Source organism: Pelodiscus sinensis, chromosome 4, assembly GCF_052426305.1.
Source record: "Pelodiscus sinensis isolate ZL-2025 chromosome 4, ASM5242630v1, whole genome shotgun sequence".
NCBI classification, from domain to species: Eukaryota; Metazoa; Chordata; order Testudines; family Trionychidae; genus Pelodiscus; species Pelodiscus sinensis.
In genome coordinates this window covers 121,233,539-121,257,905 of record NC_143055.1, presented here as the reverse complement: position 1 = coordinate 121,257,905, position 24,367 = coordinate 121,233,539, and the positions used below count along the sequence as shown (strand labels likewise).

General features: G+C 45.0%; 1 protein-coding gene across 14 annotated transcripts in view; it reads right to left on the bottom strand.

Annotated features, from left to right (window-relative positions):
• Positions 1-6,110: 6,110 nt before the first annotated feature.
• The window catches only part of FAM13A (family with sequence similarity 13 member A), a 349,887-nt gene continuing 331,630 nt past the window's right edge, over positions 6,111-24,367 (bottom strand). For 11 of the 14 annotated variants that reach the window (XM_075929587.2, XM_075929580.2, XM_075929586.2 and 8 more), the window contains 5 exons: positions 22,785-22,880; positions 21,114-21,197; positions 15,999-16,195; positions 15,616-15,717; positions 6,111-10,833 (listed from right to left, as the gene is read on the bottom strand). In XM_075929587.2, the coding sequence (XP_075785702.2) occupies positions 10,707-10,833; positions 15,616-15,717; positions 15,999-16,195; positions 21,114-21,197; positions 22,785-22,880 (606 nt within the window). In that variant the 3' untranslated portion in view covers positions 6,111-10,706. The other 3 variants (XR_016349492.1, XM_089778076.1, XM_089778080.1) reach the window with 3 other exon arrangements.

Sequence of the window (24,367 nt, the reverse complement as noted above, 5' to 3'; positions counted from 1 at the left end):
TGCATTTATTAAGAATTACAATGGCAAAGGAGTTAGCACCCATTCCATAGACACCCCATGCACTCTTGCCACTAATTGGCATAGTTACTAGTCTGTTGCTTACATTAGCCTGGTGGCCAAATAGGCTAAGTGTGAGGGAGGAACCAGGTTCGCTTTGGGTCGGACTAAGGTGCCAGTCTAATAATGGCAGGATGAACAGTGGCCTCCAATCTTTTTAACCACATGATCACTTTTTCAATGTAAGACCTACCTCAAACCCAAGTACCCTTGCCCCACTTCCTTCCTGTCCCTTGAGACCCTACTCCACCCCTTCTGAGGCCTCACCCTGCTCACTCCATCCCTCTTCCATCCCCATCACTCACTTTCACCAGGCGGGGGCTGGGGTGCAGGCTCTGGTCTTGGGCCAAGGGGTTCAGACCAGGATGGTCTCTGGACTTAGCCCAGGGTGGGGGATTGGGGTCCAGGAGGGGTTTCAGGGTGCAAGCTTTGGGAAGGAGTTTGGGTGCAGGGGGACTCGCATGTGGGGCAGGAGGTGGTTCAGGAAGCAGGCTGTGGCTGGGCACCACTTAACTGAAATGGCTTCCGGGTGATGGAGCAGTGGGGTTAAGGCAGGTTCACTCCTGGCCTTGCACCACTCCTGAAAGCAGCTGGCACGTACAGCGATGGCTCCATGTGCTGCCCCTCATCTACAAGCACTTCAATGGCCCCAATTTATTTTACCAAACCATCAAATAGCCCAGAGGCAGGACGTACGTAACATTTATTTCTGCCCATGGTAATCTGTACCAAATGCCAGGGCTACTTGCTAGCACCCTAGCTCAGGACATAACACAGCAAGGCCCTCACCACAGAAGAGTATAGTACAGGGGTGAGCAAAAGGGCTCCGCAGCCAGATCCAGGCCGCCAAGGAGATGGATCCTAGCCATGGAGGCCTTGCTGCCCCCCCCCCCCCCGCCCTCATGCCAATTAGGGCCTGGGGGTAGGGGAGCACCCAAAGCCTTCTTTGCTCTGACCCCGCCCTGCGAGCAGCGTGTCAAAGCTTAATTGGCCTGGGGGCAGGGGAGCACAGGAAGCCTCCCACCCTGTGAGAAGCACAGGGCGCTTTGAAGTGCAGTGCACTCCCCTACCCCCGGTCAATCAGGGTCTGGGGAGCTGTGTGAAGCTTCCTTCGCCCGGCCCCTGCCCTGCGAGGAGCCCACAGCACGTCAAAGGGCCACGTACTCCTCACAGGGCGGGATGCCTCCCGTGCTCCCCCGCCCCCAGGCCCTGATTGGCTTGGGGATGGGGGAGCATGCCAACCCTCTTCCAGGGCATGGATGCATAGTGGGAAGGGGGGCAAGGATGCTCCCCCACCCCAGACCAATCAGTGGCCAGGGCTATTTCAAAAAATGTTTAAGTGGCCCCCGGGAAAAAATTATTGCCCACCCCCGGGTATAGTATCTACCCCTGGAGTTGGGTGCAGTTGCTTTTTTCCTCTTCTCACCCATAATCTTCACCAGAAACAATCCTAATGAGGGTAACCAAGTCTGTTGATTGTGGCATCAGTCCCTTTTGTTATTCATTCCTACAGACGTTCAGTGGCATGCAGTCGGCAAGGATGATAGAAACATGCAGTCAAAATAATTTTATTTCCTTTTCTTTTATACAAAATACAATCATGTACAAAAATGTACACATAACATTTGTCAATCATTTTACGTTGAAAAGACACTATAGATTCAAATACATTTTGTTCACATAAATCATGTAAACATAGAACCGGGCCCACACTGGCTAAGATTTCATTATTTATTAAATATCTCATTTGCATGAGTCAGCTATGAAGTTGCTTTCACACAGAGTGAAGTCTGCCAAAGTGATTTCTCTAGCCATGCACCTGGCTTCTGAACTCCAAAATCAAATTGTGTGCGCACACTGGCTCACACAATCATTTGTGTAAATATATGCCTCACTATGCATATACATACACACACAATAAAAGATGGTTCACCAATGCATGCAGAAGTCCACAAAGAGGCACAAGTGGGCACAAGGATCATTTGAACATACAAGTTGTAGCAAGCATTCAACACCGTGTCACACAGAACAGATAATATACGGGCTGGACAGAGTTTGACGTCCTGGATGCCATCTTGAATAGCTTGGATACGCAGATCCTCTAGATGTACAAGGCCAAGAACTTTTACAATTCTTTCAGCCAAGGACAAGACACTTCAACAATACATCAGTGCACGGCTAGCACAGTATATGGTTCCTTCATGGATAAAGCTAATGCGATAATCCCCTCAATCTCCTGTCCAAAAATAAAGAAGTAAATGATGCAATGATGGTTTCCCTAGGGAGAAATCTATTTTACCCAAAAAAATGCAACCCTTTGTCATCCTTTGTTTTTAGAACCGTCCTATAAAACATGTGGCTACATAGAGCACGAAGGAAAAGAGGTCAGTCTGATACCACATTCCAGGCTAATTTGCCCTCCAAAAATAACAGTCTGCAATATATGGAAGAATGAATAATAATGTTGGGTATACTTCCCATACATTTCCACCACAATCTGCTCTCAACCTTGGTGGAAAATGCAAGGTAACAGCAGAAGTAAATGGATTCTTGGTTGACTTAGCTGACAATTACAGCTTTTTGATGGGGGAAGAGGTAATATATATTTAGTTCTGCTTAGTGCACGATTTCTCTTTTTGGGAGCCAGGAGGAAAACTGTCAGCTCGGGTATAGTAGGTGAAAACCTCGTCCTGCTGTGATCAATGGCAGAACTCCCATTAATTTCAGTGGGGTCAGGATTTCACCCCATATTTTTTAAATCTATTTTTAACTACGCTGATTCAAGGGAAGGTGGGTGATTTCTCCACCTCACATGCATTCACCACTGAGATAGAATGAAACTGCAACAAATCTATTCGCCTATTCTGCTGAGCATTTACATTCACTCAGCTGGGATATCAGCAAAGTGATTAAGACTCTCGTTCTGTTTGCATGCACTAGCATGCAGCTGCAAGGCTCAGTTTGCAAATGCTACCATAGGGATGTTTAAAATTAAATGGAAAATGGCTGAAATGAACTTTTAAAAAATTGCTCCAATATTAGGTTTTGAAAAGCCTGGATCATGTCATTTCACAGTCCTGGATCCTGGAACTTGGTATTAGGCAGTTGCGGATCAAAGATGAAATTTCCAGTAGTGCCTAAGGATGTTAGACGACTTTCAGTGGGAGTTGGGTGCCTATCTCCCTGAGGCTGCTTTGCAAAACACCCCCTAAATGCACAAACAGGACTTAAATTGCCCTAGATATTTCCCCCCTTGCCTACCAAAATAGAGACCTATAGTTCAATAATGACTCCTAGTGGAAAAGCAAGAGGAACCACTCGATGTTATGCATTTAGCTGTACTGCAAAGATTTTGGCAGGAGGTGGACACAGTGTCAATGCACTTAAAGGGTTTTTTCTTGTTCTTGTTAGCCACGTCTAACAAGGATCCCAAGGTAGAGTATTTCTAGAGCTAGTAATCTCTCCAGAACCAGAAATATTTTGAATGTACCCACTGTACAAAGCACTTACTTTCTGAAATACACAGAACATGAGTCATTATTCATAACATTAGCTGCTGTAAACAGAGCAGCTGTTAACTATGTGCATGATTCTCCAAACTAGCACAGTGTCATTGCTAAAGATAACTACCTAAATATGGCACTTCTTCCTGAATGCAAAGCTACTTTCCTCTGTAGAATGAATAACGATGCGCAAATTCCACTCCCCCCAATCACTGGCCACCAACCCAAATTTTCCTCCCCCATCAATAAGACACTCAGAAATTGCTGTGGACCCTCTCACCAAATTCCTGGAGGATAGAAAATGTGAATATGCTAATAGTACCATTCTGCATATCGCCTGCAAAGCTAATGCCAGTCTTGTGTATAACAAAATCCATGCCACAAGTATGCAGCATGTGAACTGCTGCACCAGGAGCCTCTGCGTATTTAACAAACACCATATCTAAACAATATTACATCAAGGCTACAAATAAAGCTCTCTCTAACTTCTAACCAGCTATTTCCATTACAACCTAGACATGAGATCTGTATAGAAGCAGGCACAGTAAGATCTTACTTTTTACCCACATTATATACTACAGGTGCTGGACAGCAAGCAAGCTTCTCTCAGACACAAGGGCTATGTCTACACTGGCGGGTTATTGCGCAAGAACGGCCGTTCTTCCACAGAGCGTCCACACTGCCCACCCGCTCTTGCGCAAGAAGATTTACAGGATGGCGTGGTAAGAGAGGGCTTATATGCGCAAGAGCGATGCTCTTTTCTAACAGGTGTAAGCTCTCTTGCGCAAGAGGGCAGTGTGGATGCTCGGCAGGAATTTCTTGCGCAAGAAAGCCCTACGGTTAAAATGGCCATCGGCGCTTTCTTGCACAAGAGAGCATCCACATTGCCATGGATGCTCTTGTGCAAAAGCACAGCTCGCACAGGGCAGTGTGGACGTTTTCTTGCGCAAGACTCCTTGCACAAGAAGTTCTTGAGCAATAACCCGCCAGTGTAGACATAGCCAAGGCCTCATACCATGACTTGATGACACTTATGAATTTTTGCACATACGTGTAATAAAAAACTGATCCCTAACAAGAGATAAGATGTTTTAGTTACACCATATTTAACAAACATCTAGTAAATGATTGTTTATTCCAAAGAAAACAGAGTAAAAATAAAAGCTATCTGTGAAAATTACAAGTGTTTGCCATCTTAATCTTTTTTAGTCTTACCCATTATATTTATACCGTTTATTATCATCATCATCTTTACATTAACCTCAGTAATTTATTATGGTACCATCTGGTAATCTGCAACCACAAGTTCCTGAAAAAACAAAAGGACAAGTGCCTTTTCAGCCATGGGAAGCCAGTTCTACTCCATGGAAGTATATTTTATCTTTTTCTAATAACTTACTCTTTTTATGTGAAGTAGATACTTGTACAGCACCTCACACCTATTAAAAGCATGCACTTGCATTCAAACATGTTTTGGGACCGGCTCTGTTCAATATCTTCATCAACGATTTAGATATTGGTGTAGAAAGTACGCTTATTAAGTTTGCAGATGATACCAAGCTGGGAGGGATTGCAACTAATCTGCAGGATAGGGTCATAATTCAAAATGACCTAGACAAATTGGAGAAATGGTTTGAGGTAAATAGGATGAAGTTTAATAAAGACAAATGCAAAGTGCTCCACTTAGGAAGGAACAATCAGTTTCACACATACAGAATGGGAAGCGACTGTCTGGGAAGGAGTATGGCAGAAAGGGATCTAGGGGTTATAGTGGACCACAAGTTGAATAGGAGTCAGCAGTGTGATGCCGTTGCAAAGAAAGCAAACATGATTCTGGGATGCATTAAGAGGTGTGTTGTGAGCAAGACATGAGAAGTCATTCTTCCACTCTACTCTGTACTGGTTAGGCCTCAATTGGAGTATTGTGTTCAGTTCTGGGCACTGCATTTCAATAAAGATGTGGAAAAATTGGAGAGGGTCCAGAGAAGAGCAACAAGAATGATTAAAGGTCTAGAGAACATGACCTATGAGGGAAGGCTGAAGGAATTAGGTTTGTTTAGTTTAGAAAAGAGAAGATTGAGGGGGGACATGATAGCAGTTTTCAGATATCTAAAAGGGTGTCATAAGGAGGAGGGAGAAAACTTGTTCATCTTGGCCTCTGAGGATAGAAGCAGCAGCAATGGGCTTAAACTGCAGCAAGGGAGGTTTAGGTTGGACATTAGGAAAAAGTTCCCAATTGTCAGGGTAGTCAAACACTGGAATCAATTGCCCAGGGAGGTTGTGGAATCTCCATCTCTGGAGATATTTAAGAGTAGGTTAGATAAATGTCTATCAGGGATGGTCTAGACAGTATTTGGTCCTGCCATGAGGGCAGGGGACTGGACTCGATGACCTCTCAAGGTCCCTTCCAGTCCTAGTATTCTATGATTCATGCAAGCAGTAATACACTTGAGAGCCTGAAAGTGAAACAACAAAGGAATACTGAAATGAAAAAAAAATACAGCAATGATCAGATTTTTGCATGACTTTTTTTTTTGGGGGGGAGGGGGGGGGAGATAGCAGGGGTTTATCAGTACCTGGATAATTTCTGAATCGCAGTACATTTTATTAAAATTCTTTTCAATCAGTTTGCAGGGGTACAGAGACTTCATGGAATTAAGCTGGAACAGGGGATATTCATTTTGTGGTTTTGTTTAACGAACAGCTTTTTAATAGGGTTGCCATACATTCATTTTTTTCCCCGGACATGTCCTCCTTTTTGGTCCTTAAATCTCCGTCTGGCAGGGTTTTTTAAATATCTAAAAATATCCGGGTTTTGCCCTGCTCATTCTTTTCCAAACAAATTTAGATCTGTTTATATAGAACCTCGGAGCAGCCCGCCTGCCCCGCCCGAGGGAAGCACAGAACCCAGCCCAGCCCCCGAGCTGCATTCTAGGGGCTGCAGCTGGGAGATCCGGGCTCTTCCACATGCTCAGGCATTCCCCAGGGTGCTAATTGGCATACCCACAATGCATTGCACACTGTGACCCGAGTCCCTGGCCTGTGAGCTGGGTTTGCTCCTGACCTCTGATTCCTAAAGCTCGGGCTTACAGGGCACCCATGCAACAGGCCGCAGAAGGGGTTGGGAGTGTTGCTGACCGGCGTGTGTCCTCTTTTTTGAAGGTTCAAATATGGGAACCCTATTTTTAACAACAGAGACCTAGACAAGGCTATTTAGAGTACTATTTTGACTATAGAGGTTTTATTAACTTTCAAACTTTAAAAATATAATCTCTATAAAGTGCACCATCATACTTACAATTTATATAAAGGCAATTGAAATCATACCAATGCCATGTGTAAACAGCGGTAGCGAGGCAGTCAGAAAACCTTACAGTCTTAGCAATTTAAAAACAAAATACTTTGCTATTGGTCAAGAATTGTCAGAGGCAACAAAACAGTTCATTATCAGTACACAATTAAAGTAGGCTTTTAAACAACAAAATGTATTCTTTGTGATTTCAGGAGTTTTGCATAAAGGCTTCTGGACACTGGTGACTAATCAAGAGCACAGTAATTTAGGTATTAAGGAAATAAGGCCCTGATTCAGCAAAATGTTTGTGCTTAAGTCCATCTCTACTCACAGAAACAATGGTCACAAGCTTGACTCCCAAGCATGTACTTATTTCAACAGGATTAGATGCAGGACTAAAATTTCAGCACTTCACTTAACTGGAGCCTCCAGTACAAAGGCAACCAGCAGAACTGATTTTTCAGGAATCCAGCAGCCATTTTTAGCCCTATCATTTCTGCTACTGAACACTACTGCCATGTTAAAGAGTTATGCCCGACACACCCAACCGTCCCACGTGCCCTCTCAACAAGCAGATGGCTGGTGTGAAGCACAATGGCACCACTGTCATTTGCTGGAGCCCTTAGACATCCTGTAGTCAGCCAGTTGGTCCCCCATTTTCAAAAGTAGCCTCTACATTTGTGTGCCTACATAGAGATACATCTGGGGCCTGGTTCTCAGAGATGCTGAGTGCCTAAAACTCCCAGAACAATGGAAGCCTGAAAAATCAGGCCCACGGCTGAGCACCCAAAAACTAAAGGCCACCTTTGCAAACAACAGGCTTCTATCTCTCCTACGTCGTTATTGCTCTGGGAGGAGAAGATAATTATGTGATTGATGAAGAACAACCTGGAAAATCTCCCTAAGTGCAATGAATCTGATGACTAGCAAAAGAAACAAGACAGCACTTAACCGGTTTTATCTTTAACGTGCTACTTTTCACTATCGCTGTCTGATGCCCGAGTCCCTAAGTTCCCTCTAAGCTGCACAGCTTCCTGTTAATAGCGGTGTGTGTGTAGGGGGAGGGGGCGGCTTTAAGCCCTGGGGGAGAGAGGGTTCACCATGGCAGCTCTTGGCAGCGCTGTGCCGGGGTCAGCAGGCCAGGATGCCTCTCCCTTGGCTGCTGCAGCTCCGCACTGGGGCTCACAGGCTGAGGTGCCTCTCTCCCAGGGCTTAACAGGAAGCTGCCCCAGAGCTGCTGAGGTTGGGGACTGGTGCCCCTTTGTTGGCCCCCATCCAGCCTGGCCATGCCTGGAGCTACAACACCTGTGGAGAGGCCTCTCACATTGTCCCAAGCTGCAATGGGGAGAAGGCTGGGCGAGGGAGTCCTCTCTCCCCCAGGAAAGCCTGTACCCAAATCCCTTCTCCCTCAGCCTCACCCCAGAGCCCTCACTCTGCACCCCAAACCCTGAGCCCCCTGCCACAACATAACCCCTCAGCCCTTCCCCTGCCACACACTGTCCATCTGCAGAAAGACTTTTGCCATGTGATACATCACCTCCATATTGGCGCATAAAACACAAGTCATTCTGCACATGGACATGAAACCATTGGACGGAAAACTACAGCAATGCGGGGCAAATGTGCTTGAGGAACATGAACTGTCAAGTATCTTGGAGCCAGACTGTCCTTGTGTGTAGGCATGGGGCTGGCTCCACACTGAGCTCTCTGTACAGGCAGGCTTCCCAGGCCTTCTGACCCACACATGGTCAAGTGCAATCCCTGCACTCAATATCCACTGGCTCCAATGGGATCAGCGTGCCGGAGGAAGTACGCTGGTTGGCTCCACCAGTACGCAGCAGGGATGAATCCACCCAAGGAGTCTGCACTAGTTCCAACTAAGGGCCTCTCCCTGGGCTGTGTGAAGCTGCACATTCAGGCTTGAGGGTGATCCAAGGAATAAAGGGGCCCAATGGCTCAGCACAACAGAAATAAGAACTTTGCCCGTTTTTGAGCTCATTTCCCCTCAGAATAGCAAATGTCTAATATAAGCATCCCTGTCTATAATTCATTCACGTTTTCCTTTCTGAACATTGTTCACGTTGATTTGAGTGTTTACACGTTCCACTTCTGGACTGAGACTCACACACTTCCAAGGGCAGAATCTGTCTCAAAGTTTTTGATTTCCTGAAGCATCCTCTCTACTCCAATATATTAATATGTACAGCTATGATCAGGAAGAAAAGACCACGAGTTCACTGTGTTCTATATCCCCATCACTACAATTCACACTTGGTGCTGCAGTCCATTTGGTCTAGGGACGTAAGTGACTAGCTGATCAGTCACTGCTCAACTACCTTATGCTTGACTAGTCTTCCCCCCGACCCTTCCCCATGCTGCCTCTATGAGAGAGGGGCAGCAAGGGCGGGGAGCAGGAGCTGGTGGGAGCTGGCTTAAAAGTGCTGGGGGGAACCCAGCTGTCGGGGAGGGGAGGGGATGCAGGGGACTGGGCGCAAGCTGGGAATCGGCTGATTCTAGGTTCATGCCCAGTCCCAGACGCTGCACCTCTGCTTTTTAACATGTATTAAAAGCTGTCAGGGTCTTAATGCATTTAAAAAGCAAAGGTGCAGCTGGAGAGGGACCAGGAGTGAGCCGGGAATCAGCTGTTCCAGTTCGCGCCCAGCTCTCACGCCTCCAGCCCCCCTGCTTTTTAAATGTATTAAGAGCCTGGCAGCTCTTAATACATTTAAAAGGCAGAGCTGCAGTAGGGTTAGCTCCTCGGGCCAGGCGCTAACCCTGCTGTGGCTCTGCAGTTTCCCCCCTTATCAACCAATTGAGTAGTCCATGGAAATTCTATCAACTACTCGATTAGCTGATTACATGCAGTTTAACATCCCTAATTTGGTTTTACCATTTCAGTGCACAAAAGAACAAAGCTTATGGCCATGCAATATGGACTGTCCAGCTCATTATTTCATGTCAATATTAGACCTTGAAAGATCAGGAGTATGTCTATGTTGACATGGGCAGATATTCAATCTGTTTATTAGAAACCTGAACATCTCAGCTACTAAAACCTAATAAAGTTGAGAGTGCTGCCATCAGCACTTCTAATCTGATCCAAATGCCCAATCACAGTACTAGTGTCACAATTCAAAGTACCAGCTAAGATGCACCTAACTGTAATGCTGAACTTCCTTTAATAGTGTGTGTCTGGTCAGAGGCAACTACCATCTACCCAAGCAAAGTGACAGCTAGAAAACACCTTGGTAAGAAAATCAAACACGGGGAAGAGTCCCACTGAAGGCCAACATAGCGGGCAGGGCTCTGATTAACAGCCAGCCTCTAACACACCATGTGGTAACTGAAAAGACCAATTCCAAACCACCAAACCCACAGGTAATCCGAGAGCCTGAGCTCGCTGTCGCATGGAGAGAACAGCCTCGGTGCTTCCCGACATGCTTTGCAGGACAAGGCACTCCGTTGAGAATGAGGGGGAATGTTCTTCACGGCTATTCATACAAGCCAGCCTCTCACTATATTCTCTGGGAAAAGACAATCCGACTCTGCTCCTCTAAACATGGCGGGATTGGCAAGCAAATCAAAGGGCACCTTCAGGGCAGCCTCTGAGCCTCGCACTACTTCTCTCTTGCTGGCAACTCCAGTCTAGGTGACTGGCCTGGTGGTCAATGGACAACGCCAAGGGCAGAGAGTGATATAAACTAACCTTCCGCACCCTCCCACCTCTAAAATTGGACTTTCAGTTCTCGGGGAGCTGCTAAGCCCCTCATTGTAGGGCTCGTGCTGCATTCTTCATGCATTCATTTGGTTGTCTCGGTCTCTTCTTAGCCTCTCTGTGAAGTCAATCACCTCCATTACATAATCTTGGAACTAATATCTCTTTTACTGATCAGGACTTCCAGCAGCCTCAGCTTTGCCTTAATCTGCTTGTATTCATTGTATTCCTCAGCCATGGGAGTGCGATCTTCTTTCTGGACGTTTCTAACAGAAACAAGGAGGAGATGTGAGATTTTTCTGGCAAGATTATTATCCCCCTTCCCTTACTTGTCATTTGGAGAGGAACATGGTGAATGTCATTTGTATTCAGCTACCAAAGAAAAAAAGGTGCAGAAACAAAGCAAATCATGGGATGTGAAACTCAAGGTATTTCTCCGTCAACCAGGGGCAGATGACTGTTTTGCGGGGCCCCGGGCAGCATAACTCCACGGGGCTCCCCTTTGCCACGGTGCATGCGCCGTGACACCATGCGCATGCACAGTGGCGCCACGGCGCATGCGCGGGGCTTTTTTAAGCGCGGGGCCCGGGGCGGCCGCCCCGTTCGCTCTGCCCTATATCCGCCCTGCCCTATATCCGCCCCTGCTGTCAACTCTGAAAGTGACCTTGATATTATTCTATAGTCAAAGCAGATGGACATCTTTGTATCAGAGCCAGTTATACTGTCCCCCATGGATTTCAAACAGTACTTGGCTCATCATGTTATAACAGAAGCTCTTATGAGTAGGTACCCCTTTTCCAAAGGTATAATAGCTTCCATTTCCAGTTCTCCAGACCATAAATCTGGAGAAGGAATAAATACTATCAATCCTGGGATCTGGACCACAAATTTTGGGCAGAAACTTCTGCAACTGTGGAAGAAAGGAAACTTTTTGTTTCAAGTTAACTCCTGGTGCTTTTTTAAGTTGCCCAGAGATTCAGAATGCTAGAAAAAGTTTCTGCAAGTGATAAGCTAGACTAGAGGACCAAAAGGGCTAGTGAGATTGTTGAAGGTGCATAAATAGATGAATTTAACACATGGATATCGTCCGTTCATATGCTGTATAGATAAATGTCCATGTGCTAGTGTGTAGGTGTATGTACACACACACACACACACACCCACCCCCCAGCAGCAGACACAACTGAAGTGAATTCACATCTGTATTCATTTTGTAAGCTCAGATGCTGTTCACAGAACCAAATGTTCAGCTGCATGCTTTGGAGAATCGGGTCATCTCAGTCATACTGGTTTGTATTATGGCCAATGGGAACCATGTTCACATAAGGAGAAAATTCAGCTCAGAGTTTCTGATGCCACTTGAGCCCTACCCAAAGTGGGCCTACTCTTGTTCTCACTAGAAGACCATCCTTCCCCCTACTGTATGTATTTTCAGGATGCAGGATCTCTACAATCTAGGATGTAGCATGTTACTTCTCAGGAAGGATTCTCAAATACTGAATAGACACTTTATATTCACAATAAGGTGACAGGAAACAGCCAGCATGGATTTGTAAAGAACAAATCATGTCAAACCAATCTAATAGCTTTCTTTGATAGGATAACGAGTATTGTGGATAAGGGAGAAGCGGTGGATGTGGTATACCTAGACTTTAGTAAGGCATTTGATACGGTCTCGCGTGATATTCTTATCAATAAATTAGGCAAATACAACTTAGATGGGGCTACTATAAGGTGGGTGTATAACTGGTTGGATAACCATTCCCAGAGAGTAGTTATTAATGGTTCACTATCCTGCTGGAAAGGAGTAACAAGTGGGGTTCCGCAGGGGTCTGTTTTGGGACTGATTCTGTTCAATATTTTCATCAACGATTTAGATATCAGCATAGAGAGTACGCTTATTAAGTTTGCAGATGATACCAAGCTTGGAGGGGTTGCAACTGCTTTGGAGGATAGGATCATAATTCAAAATGATCTGGACAAATTGGAGAAATGGACTAAGGTAAACAGGATGGTTTAATAAGGACAAATACAAAGTGCTCCACTTAGGAAGGAACAATCAGTTTCACACATACAGAATGGGAAGCGACAGTCTAGGAATGAGTACGGCAGAAAGGGATCTAGGGGTTATAGTGGACCACAAGCTAAATATGAGTCAACAGTGTGACGCTGTTGCAAAAAAAGCCAATATGATTCTGGGATGCATTAACAGGGCGTGTTGTGAACAAGACACGAAGAGTCATTCTTCCACTCTACTCTGTGCTGATTAGGCCTCAGTTGGGAGTATTGTATCCAGTTCTGGGTGCTACATTTTAAGAAAGATGTGGAGAAATTGAAGATGGTCCAGAGAAGAACAACAAGAATGATTAAAAGTCTAGAGAACATGACCTATGAAGGAAGACTGAAAGAATTGGGCTTGTTTAGTTTGGAAAAGAGAAGATTGAGAGGGATGGACATGATAGCAGTTTTCAGGTATCTAGAAGGGTGTCACAAGGGGTAGGGAGAAAAATTGTTCTTCCTGGCCTCTGAAGATAGAGCAAGAAGCAATGGGCTTAAACTGAAGCAAGAGAGGTTTAGGTTGGACATTAGGAAAAAGTTCCTAAAAGTCAGGGTGGTTAAACACTGGAATAAATTGCCCAGGGAGGTTGTGGAATCTCCATCTGTGGAGATATTTAAGAGTAGGTTAGATAAATGTCTGTCAGGGATGGTCTAGACAGTACTGGGTCCCGCTGTGAGGGCAGGGGACTGGACTCGATGACCTCTTGAGGTCCCTTCCAGTCCTAGTATTCTATGAGTCTATGAATAAACATATTGTGAAAAAGAAATAACACACATTTAACTACCAAGTTTCACATTTTGAGAGAACTCTTCTTGCATTGTTTTATTGTGTTGCTATTTTTAACATTAATTTATTCCATGAATTGCCCTTTTAGTGCCAAAGTAGTGTTTGCAAAGAGTACAGATGGGAGAGAGGGACACATTTCTGCAAACAAGAATACTACGTTGTCCCAAAGACTTACATTCCTAGGTGTTTGTTGGCTCTAGACCAGTGGTTCTCAAACTTTTTAGCCCATGGCCCACCTGGCTCAATACAAACTTTTCTGTGGGCCACCAATTGCTAATGGAAACTGACCATTAATTACATAATTACTCCCGAGCCATTTTGCTAGTGCTGCAGCTGGGGAGAACGGTTTTAATTTAACCAGCAAGAAAGGAAGTATTAAATTATTATACTGATTAAGCACTTTAACTTTAGTTATCAAACTTCATTTTAAATTAAGTAAAATGTATGTCCAATACAAAAGGTTTCAATGTTTACTTATTTATGGCAGGGGTGGGGAGCCTTTTTTGGATCGGGGGCTCCTGACACACAGAAAAAAAAAATCAGTTGGGGACCATAGATGAGAAGCAAAAAAACCTCCAATACCCCCCCCCCCCCCCCCGATGTGGGTGCCTACTGAGACACCTCACTCCCCTGGCACTCCAGCCCCATGGGCCCAGGGGGAAGGACAGGGAGGACTGAGGTTCAGGGTTTTCATGGGCTGGATTCACTCTTCTGGGATTCCTGGGTTAGTGGATTTTGTGAAACCCCTCAGTGTCCGGGGTGGGGACAAAAATGAGGGGTTCAGTGTGTGGGACAGGGCTACCAGTGAGTGGGATGGGGGTGCAGGATCTGAGCAGGAGGTGGGGGATACGAGGGAGTGAGGGTGCAAGGTCTGAGTGGAAGGTAGGGTGTGTGGCCAGGAGGGAGAGTGCAGAGCATAGTTCCACCCTAAGGTGTGCACCTGCATGGCCACGCACAAAAAATTCTCTGCCTGCCCACCACCTTTGCAGAGTCGCGTGTGCCCATGGAAGGTGAGCTGCTGTTGCTGGGTGGGGGAGGAGTCGGGGGGGGGGGGGGGAAGAGGGAGAACAGGGAAGGCTCAGCTGGGCAGCTCTTTACTGTCCCCAACTCCCCAGGGCCACATAACTTCCCTGCTGCTCCGGAGGCCGGAGCTGGGGCCAGGTGACTGCAGCAGGGGCTCCTCTGTCTTCCAGGGCCGTTTGGCCATGGCTGCTCTGTCTGCCAGGGCCAGAATCAAGTGGCCACAGCAGCAGCTCCTTCACCAGACAGAGTCTTACCCCCAGTGTAGGTAGGGGGACTCCCTATCTTGCTAGAACCAATGTAATAGCTCTGTGTTCCCCACCCCCCTCAAGCTCCCAAGATATGGGGCATTTTGGAGAAAAACAACAGCAGGTGGACTTGCTCTTCTGACAAGATGGAAAATACAGACAGCACAAAGGGGGCTTAGACATATCTTTCACTCCTTCAGCATTGATGCACTGTGCTCATGCCTTAGTATCCTAATGAAAGTTGAGAGATGCTGTAGTTCAAACTTTTCTGCTGGATCTCATGCGTCCGATATTGCTAGCAAACCTGCCAACACATCCTTTTGGTGTTTGAATTCTGGCAGTAATGATAGATTCATGGGACTGAAAGGGAATTAATCTATTCTACATCTCACTGGGGGAGGGTCTGGGAGAGGGCTATAAAGAGAGGAAGTTGGCCACTGAAAATTAGTACTGCTGAGCTTGAGCCATGGACCACCTGTAAAGTGGGCTGCAGGCTGAGAACCACTGCTCTAGATTTTCTCTCATGGTTTATGTGAGCATATGAGGGGGAGCTAGGAACACAGAGGTTTTCCTTTTGGTGCCACTGCTGATTTAGGGCAAAATTGTCAAAAGGTCTAAAGTCCTTTAGGAGCCTAATTCCTTGTGAAGTATAATGGGGTTTAGGCACATTTGAAAATTTTACTCTTAACCTCAATGGGCTCGGTCTCACAGAATTAATGGGAAGATTCTCACCAACTTCAACAGGCATTGGGACAAATGCTCTGCATCCAAGCTTCCTCGTCAACAAATTGAGGATAATACCCATCTTAATGGATGGAGTGAGGATTAGTTGTGTAGCATACATAGAGCACTTTTAATTTTCACAGCCTTATGCTCTCAGCAAGTATTTCCAGCAGTAGTTATACAGACAGACAGATGAGTGAGAAATGAATTACCTTCCATTTTGTCGGAAAAAATTGTCTTCAAACTCTCTCAATTTTTTTCTGATCTGTTTTTTCTCTTCCCTGACTTCCTGGAGCTGTTCTAAGAGTTCTGGCCTGTAGGGTTAAATTACAGATGTAAAATTACATAGACATTTAAAACAGGAATGGCATAGTAATTTTACAAAAATATACGTAGCATAAAGATCCACGCCAACAAACACTCCCTAACAAATTGACATGACTCTTAAGTTTAAGAATGTCAAGTGTCCCACTACTAATCAGCAAAACAGCTAAGCATGTGCTAAGGTCCCTCTGGCTTCAGTGAGATTTAATCACATGCTGTGGGTTGTTGCATGGAATCAAACACTTGGCTTAGTACAAGAAACTTGACATACATAGAAGCAGCATGAAGGTTAGAAAGCCCCATGTCCTGGCTACTCTTTGAAGGCATCTTATCATCCACGGGAGAAATGAAGCCATCAGCCTCATCTTCTAGTTGATCCAAGAAACTCCGCACACTGAAATCTGGCTTCACGGTAACTGTGAAGTCTGGTTTCACACTGCTGTCCTCATCAGAACCCTCCTCTTCTTCCTACAGAGACACAGTGCCCCCAAAACAAGAGGTTACTACTTCTCTCTGCAGGCACAACCCGTATATTATCTTTCGCCACAAGCGCTGGCCTACAGATATGAAAAGAAGTGGACAGAGTAAGCACCTTAATTGCTCTAGAAATTTACAGACACCTAAAATATCAGTCATAATCCCTCTCCCACAATCCATTATTAGTAGAAACCAGCACCACAAATTCAGCTTTGTTAGGGAGACAAAGTACGGCAGAATCACCTTGGTGAAAAAAAAAAAAAAAAAATCAGAATTCTTGGTAGCCTGCTATTTTTGGTTCATTTGTTTTCAGCATTCTTGATTAAGCTACAAGCATTTCCAAACTTGACAAACAATGGACATAATGTCTCAGTGGTACCAGTGTCTTCTCTCTGTATCCTCCATGCCTAAGCCCATCAGTGATTTAGTTGTGACAAATTCACAAGTTGCCACATTAATTTCCATGAAACCTCTCCTGTGATGGATGTTTCCCATAGGCTCTATAGCACATGGCAAGCTGAAGATAACTTTTGCATATAGAAGAGTATAGAACACAATAAGAGACCTGTCAGAACCAAAAAGCAAAGCACTAACCTGTGTTGCAACAAAGACTTACAAATCTTAGACTCATAGAAGATTAGGGTTGAAAGAGACCTCAGAAGGTCATCTAGTTAGTGATAATTCAGTTCAGTGGAGGAGTTTAAGAATTAGACTGTCTATCTTGATTAACTATAATACTGAACTTAGCATTTCATTTATAAAACAGCGGGGCTGACCGACTGCACACACAGCTGTTGTTGACTTGATCTGCTAACAGTTCTGTCCCTAAACATATTATCTGTTGACTGGAAAGATACAATACTGAAAAAATTGAAAAGGTGAAATACTTTCTCTGGTGTGCGCTTCCTTCAAGCTACAGTAGTGGACACAGCTAAGCGAGAGCTCCCCTTTTGTGGGCAGCTACAGACTGTGAAAGGCTTGCATATCCAGTTACACCCCCACTTCCAAGTGCTCCCAAGTGAGGAACCTGTTGGGGGTTTGTTCAGACCTTGCTCAGTCTGGATTTGGCCTGTAATCTTGTGTTATGAGGTCAGTGGCCTTTCCCATAGAAACAGAATAAAAAAATTAAGAAAAAAAGAATTAATGGAGATTGCCTATCTCCTGGAACTGGAAGGGACCTTGAAAGGTCATTGAGTCCAGTCCCCTGCCTTCACAGCAGGACCAAGTACCATCCCTGACAAATTTTTGCCCCAAATGGCCTCTGCAAGGATTGAACTCACAACCCTGAGTTTAGCAGGCCAATGCTCAAACCACTGAGCTATCACTCCCCCCCAAGAAAGTGAAGCCGCAGAGAATTATGACAGATTGGAATAATCACAAGAGAAACTCTAAATAAAAACAGAAACCTGAAAACATCTGAAGGGAAACAGCAGGGAACAGGTGACATGATTTTTGAGGACCATAACAGCTTCACTGCCAGTTATAAAACTGCACCATGGAAGAATGATTGCCAGTGCTTTTAGTTGTGTGCTTTTCTCACACTTCATCTTGCTGACTACTTCAGAAATCAGTACATGGGTCTGTGTATCCAATGTGCTGTGTATATTAGCTCTAAATATTATGATGAAAAGGGGGAAACAGCTCAACCTCAGATGTCCAGGAGAGTTTACTACTCTCCTTTGTCAGTGGGAGAGAGAAAAGTTTAGGCATTTCACCCTGAAGGACTGAAGTGAACTCATAACTCATCATGAACTATGCAACACATTTTCCACAAGTAGAGGAAACGATTTGGCCTAATTTTAAAATGGATTACTCCCCACTCCCTACAGAAAACTATGGAGATTATAAATCAATGCAGCATACCCGGGTGGAGCTGGTTCAAGTGGCTTGTTTCAGTTCTACCTGCTCTGCACACAGTCAGAGCTGCCAAGAATTAGTGCAATTCAAAAACATGCTAACAAGCTATGCCACCCGGCATTACAAGGATGGCAAGACACAGCACAGAATTAATTGTCACTTATCCGGGACACTAGTGCCTCACATTACAATTATGGCCACAGATCGTCTGCAAAGACTTCAACTGAAGGGAGCAAATCAGAAGGTTACTTAGTAAGAATTCAGCTGGAAATGCCTCAGACAAACATACAGGAGCTTGCATTTAAATGGGCCTCGACCTGGTCTCTAATTTGTCCCAATAATCATCAAATCATAATCAAAACTTCTGTAGCATGTGCACCAATAGTTACAGACTGGAGCTGCATGTAACTATCTGTATCTGCAGATCAATCCATTCTGCTATTTTTTCATGCTTGTGGGCATCTTTCTAAAAAAGCCATAAATACAAATATAACACTTTAAACCCAATACTGTAGTGCACCAGTTTTCCTGGTAAACAGCTTTTCAATAAATGGACTCCCACTCAAACTAAAAGGCAGCCTACCCACTTGCATCAGACAGCCCCATATAAATTGCACTAGAATTTCCAACCCACAAATTCCGTTAGAAAATAAGAATTCTGTCAGAAAAAAACAGGCTCTGCGACTTACCTGGATGGGTAACTAATCCTGTATCTGCTGGGCCAAAGAGGGAAACAAATTCTAGAGCCAAGGGGCACTCAGAGACAATGTCCTGCTGGCAGCCCCTCTGGTTTACCCCAAGGGAACTCCAGCTGGAGCACCTCTGCAATGACTTTACATGGGGAGAATCAATTAGCTGTGTCTTAGTAAGGCACAAAGGATTAACACCAGCTCCCTTACCACCACCCAGAAATGTTGGGGATGCCAGTGTGGCTCTTGGGAGTGTTGGTTGTAGCTCCCCATGTGACTCATGCACTCAGCTGGTGAACTTCTATAATCACACTTAGCTTGGTATCCCACCGGGCTCCAAATGGGCACTGCACTGCAGGGGTAAGTATCAAGAGAACTCATGGTATGTCTACACGGTAATTCAGAGGTGGGGAACCTCAGGCCTGGGAGCCTGATGTGGCCCCTGGCTTGCCTGGATCCAGCCCCAAGACTCAAGGCCTCCCCCTCCCCCCTACAGCATTTAGGAGCCTGCGCTGGCACTCCAGTCCCTCCCCCTCCCGCTGTTGCCCTCGGACTGGAGCTCACAAAATTGACTAGGCCGGGCCCTCCCTAGGTTCTGGTGTTTGAGGGGAATGTGAGGAGTATCTTTCTTCTCAGTCGGGGCCACAGCAGCGAGGGTTTTGTTTTGTTGTTTCTCACTTGTGTGCAGTGCCCGACTGATTTTTCTGTGGGCCAACAGCCCCCAACCTAAAAAGGTTCCCCACCCGCTGTAAATGGCAGTGTGATTTAATCTAGGTAGCATGAGCACCAAGAGAAGTGAAATGGGGTCATTGGTGTGGGCTGTACAAACCCCTCTGGGACTCTGTTTAATTACACAATCCTAGCTACACAAGAAGGTTGGGTCTAATTAATGACATCGGTCAAAGGTATGAAAAATCCACTTCCCTAAGCAGCACTGTTGATTTCACCTTATTTTCCATGTAGACAGAGATACATTGACAGAACAATTCTTTCATTGACCTGGCACTGACTCCTTGGGGAGGTGGACTATCTATGCCAACAGGAGAAACCCTCCCATCGGCACAGGTACCATCTATACAAAAATGCCACCATGACCTCGCATAGCTCAGCTCCTACTGTGTGTTAAATGAAGACAAGCCCTTGGCAGACAGCCACAACTTCGCTCTGCTGGTACTCATGCAAACTAAATCAAAGCTAGCTCAGGTACATCTACACGTTCTCTTCAGCTGGGAAGAAATCACAGCACAAAGTTGATGATGGAAAATTAAAGGACATTTAAAAAAATATGGCCCTTAATTCAGGCTTGGTTCAGAAATTATCTATTAAATATTAAGAACAATTCACTGAGAAATAATCAGCCATGTAAATGCACAGCCACTTAACATGTATGATATTGTAGCTTCACCTTAATTACACTAATATGTACTTCATATATGCAATTAATATTTGGCCTGGAATAATTATCCCATTAAATATAAATCAAAGAATATTTAGTTTATGGTATCCAAAATATTTTTGAATGGTAAATAGACAAATGGGCAGGGGGAAATGAAATCAGAATGCACTGCAGCATGTGTCTCATTCAAACTGATAATAAAAATGCACACAGATAATTGTGTCATATGCTAAGATTCTAGGTGCTCACAACTGGAATTTCTTGAACAAAAGTAATATGGATCAAATTCATCCTTGCTAAGTTAACTATTTAAGGCACATATAGTTAGGCCAGTAATGAACCTGTCCCAGTGACTGGATATCAGTGTTCAACACTGAGAAATGCCAAGCCATGACAGCACAGGGTGAAAAATTCCAACCAAACAAACCAGATCAAATATTCACTTACTCTGCTTCTAGAAGTGCACTTTCAAAAGTGTAAAATAAGAACTGAACATACCCAGAAGGCAAACAGATATGGGTTAATGTCCATAACCTATACATGCATGTGAGTCTAAACTCTATTCGTATTAAGGGAAAACACAACCTAAATATAGAGTTGCATAAAAGCCTTAGAGCTTTGGTGTGAGAAAAAGAACAGCAAAAAGCTTGAGAGGAATATTCAAAAGAAAAAGATGTGCAACTAATCAATAATTGTGAAGTTTTTACAAAGTAAAATACATGTGGAGAGGGAAAACACAAAGCCAAGAAAATATTGTAGGCTGATCTGCATTAACAGAAAGGAGGGATTTGTTCAAAACTGGCTAGGCTTAAATGGCAACTGTTGTGTTTTATTTTGGGGGTTTTTTTTCCCCAGAAGGGAGACACTGCAAAGAACCAATCCTAATAAAAAAATCAATCTCTATCATTGTCAGGAAGGGGAAACTGATGCAGACTGAGCAATTAGTTAAGCAGCTGGAGGTCTTCACCTTTATCTCCTTGAAGAAGGAAGCAGTTTCGCCCTCGATAATTGGCTGCAGCAAAGGGCTTCTCCGCTTGCTGGAGGGGGAACCCTGTGACAGGTGTTAACAAGTATGTTACATTGTGAACCCCTTTCTCCTCCACCGCCTGCTCTCCTCTCATCTTCATGACTTTTGTGACTCATCCAGACCATGGTAAGAAAACTGCTTCTTAAACAGAAAAAAACTTCTGGCAAAAACCTTGAAGCAGAGAAAGATTTTTTCAAAGTTGCTGCTTAGCAATAGACATCAGTGCCACATGAGTACAAACAAAACACTATGCACGGAAGGGCCAGCTGTGTATGAGCAGGAAAACAAATACTTTCAGAAAAAAAAAAATCAACAAAAGCAACCCCATAGTTAGCTAGCTACCTTGTATGCCCTGCAAAGCTCAGCTGGGCCAATTTTCAAGAGAGCTCAGCACTCTTAATGGAATCCAGACTTTCAATAGCTCAGTCCATTTCTGCACCTAATTGACACGCCCAGGTTTTCAGAGGTACTCTGTTGCCTTGAGCTCTCAATGTTCTTAGAGGGCTGGGGAAGGGAAAACACATTCACCAGTGTTCTCATTGGCAGCTAGTGGGTGCTGACTGAGCACCTTTGAAATTCTGGCGCTGGAACGGGAACTGAGTTCCTTTGAAAAGGTGGCTCTAAACTGCTAAGAGATGGCCATTGGGTTGGATGGCATCCCTCTACTTGCTGGCTTAACATGCCTCGTTCATGCAGATAAACATTCACAATAGCGATGCTAGGAGTTTTGTTTTTTCTTTAAAATACAGCAGGACATCATGAGACTGTCCAGGAAAGTGTGTCTGCCTGCTTTGAAAAACTCTTCACCAGTCTGTACTTCTGGAACAGGAACACTGTTAGAACAGCAGCCAAGACATAAGCATGGCCTGGCAGAAGACATGGGGTAGCTCATAAAACAAAGAGCAGGCATACACCAAACAGCTTACTTTCACTGGTGAAATGAATGTGTTTTACACTACAATAATTTTAAAGCCAGTGATGAGGATGGTACCAAGTTGCATAACACAAGTAGCCTCACATCGGGGCTACTGACTATAAAAACACATGTTCACGGAACTGATGACAATTGCCCAGCAAGACCGATGCATGGGATTCCATGGACGTGCTAGTGCACCTTGCATCAACTTAGAAAGCAGCAACCATTTATACATTCTGCTAGTAAGAGCTGAGGGTTGGGGTACTGCCTACCCTGTCCTCTCCTTCAGCCATGGGGACTAACTGGGCAGGCTAGCTGCTAGTGTAATTGAGCCCTTCAGTAGTGTGGGCAATACACAGATCTCTCTACTCCTGCCACTGTACGTGACCCACACAGGCTATGATATTAAGGAAAAAGGTGGTGAGGCCTTAGCCAAAACCAACATAATGAAAAAACCACAGCAACCACAAGGTGAAAAGAGCTAAACATCCAGCTACGGGCACTGGAGTCCTTAACCAGCTCTTCACTATTCCAGTTGCTTTGGTATCACTTGACTTGAAGTCATTCAGATACTCAGCTCTGTGGGGACGTGGGAGATTGGGCCTCTGTAACTGTGTGGGGTGCAGACGAGTGATTCTCCTCTCCTCTCCTCCCTCACCAACCCAAAGCAACCCCCAGAGAAGTGCTATACTCACAACAACAGGGATGGCATTGGCCCTGGAGAGGATCTGTTTGACCAAACGATATCGATCATACAAGGGTTTCATCACCTGGCGCTCATTTTTTGTTACCTGAAAAGCAAGAAAGAATGGGACCATGAGACTGGCAGCAGATACTCCAGTTCGTAATATGTGCTCCTGCACTCTCATTTATCTGGGGTTAAAAAGGGTGAGGCACTAACAGCATGGTCCTGAGATTAGTATAGGGTGAATTTTATCACACTGATAGCCAGCGTGCCTTATGCCCTGGCCCTGACCGGATCTTCCAATCCTTAGCCTAACCCCCTCCTTGCATGGTGCTTTATAATGTGGATTACTGGAGCAAAGACATTTAAGGCTCAAACTAGTAAGTATATGTCATCACAACCGCCCTTGTCCACTGAGCAATCTTCATCTGAAGCACTTTTACACTCATAACCAAAGCACAGATTCTTATGTCTGGAATCCCAGAACAGGGTGATAATTTTTACCTAGGAACAAGTCAAAGGAGCTGTGAGGACTGAATGCTTTCCCTCTGAGGCTGCTTCCCAAACATGCTGATCGACAGACCTTACCCTAAATTGACATTGCAATGACTCTCCTCTGCACTTCTCTCCTAAGATGCCTCCTAATTAAGACAGAATTACTCATTTTACTCTCCAGCAGGGATTTTCCTACACGCCTCCCCCCATGGGGGTGTATACCCCCCCTGAATTTCCCCAACACCCTCTCCCCAGTTTTGTGAACTAGTTACATGCCAATTTAGTCATTGTTTGGAAATTTGAATTGAAATTGAAACATTAATACACACTTTAAAAGCATATACAGTATATGATAAGATATGTGTATCTGAAAAAGTAGAATAGATTTGAAAAGTATGAACATAGATTAGCTTCCTTATACAGGCAGTCCCCGGGTTACGTACAAGATAGGGACTGTAGGTTTGTTCTTAAGTTGAATCTGTATGTAAGTCGGAACTGGCGTCCAGATTCAGCCGCTGCTGAAACTGATCAGTTTCAACAGCGGCTGAATCTGGACGCTAGTTCTGACTTACATACAGATTCAACTTAAGAACCCCAGGCTCCGCGGCTTTGCTCTGCTTTGCTCCCCGTCCCCCTGGTCTGCAGGGGGACGGGGAGCAAAGCAGAGCAAAGCCACGGAACACGCGGGCAGCGGACAGCCCAGACGCGTCTGGGCTGTCCGCTGCCCGCGTGTTCCGCCGCTTTGCTTCCTCTCCCTGGTCTGCTGGAGACCAGGGAAAGGGAGGGCCCCGTTCGTAACTGTGGATCCGACGTAAGTCGGATCTGCGTAACTCAGGGACTGCCTGTACAGCTGTTTTTTATGACAATGTCAGTGCATTCATTTTGGTGATGTTGGCCAACCTAATAATTTCAAATTATGATTTGTAAGCAAAGTCAAAATGAGCTCTCCCTGACAGCTAGGGATGAGCTGGGGTCTGGGGGGAAAGGCTTCAGGACTAGATTGTATTTACATTCATACCTAATCTACCTAGGTATCCAGCAAACAGAGCTGTGTTGCCCAAGTAATAGATTTTGGCTGAGGTTGGGTTACAAATCACT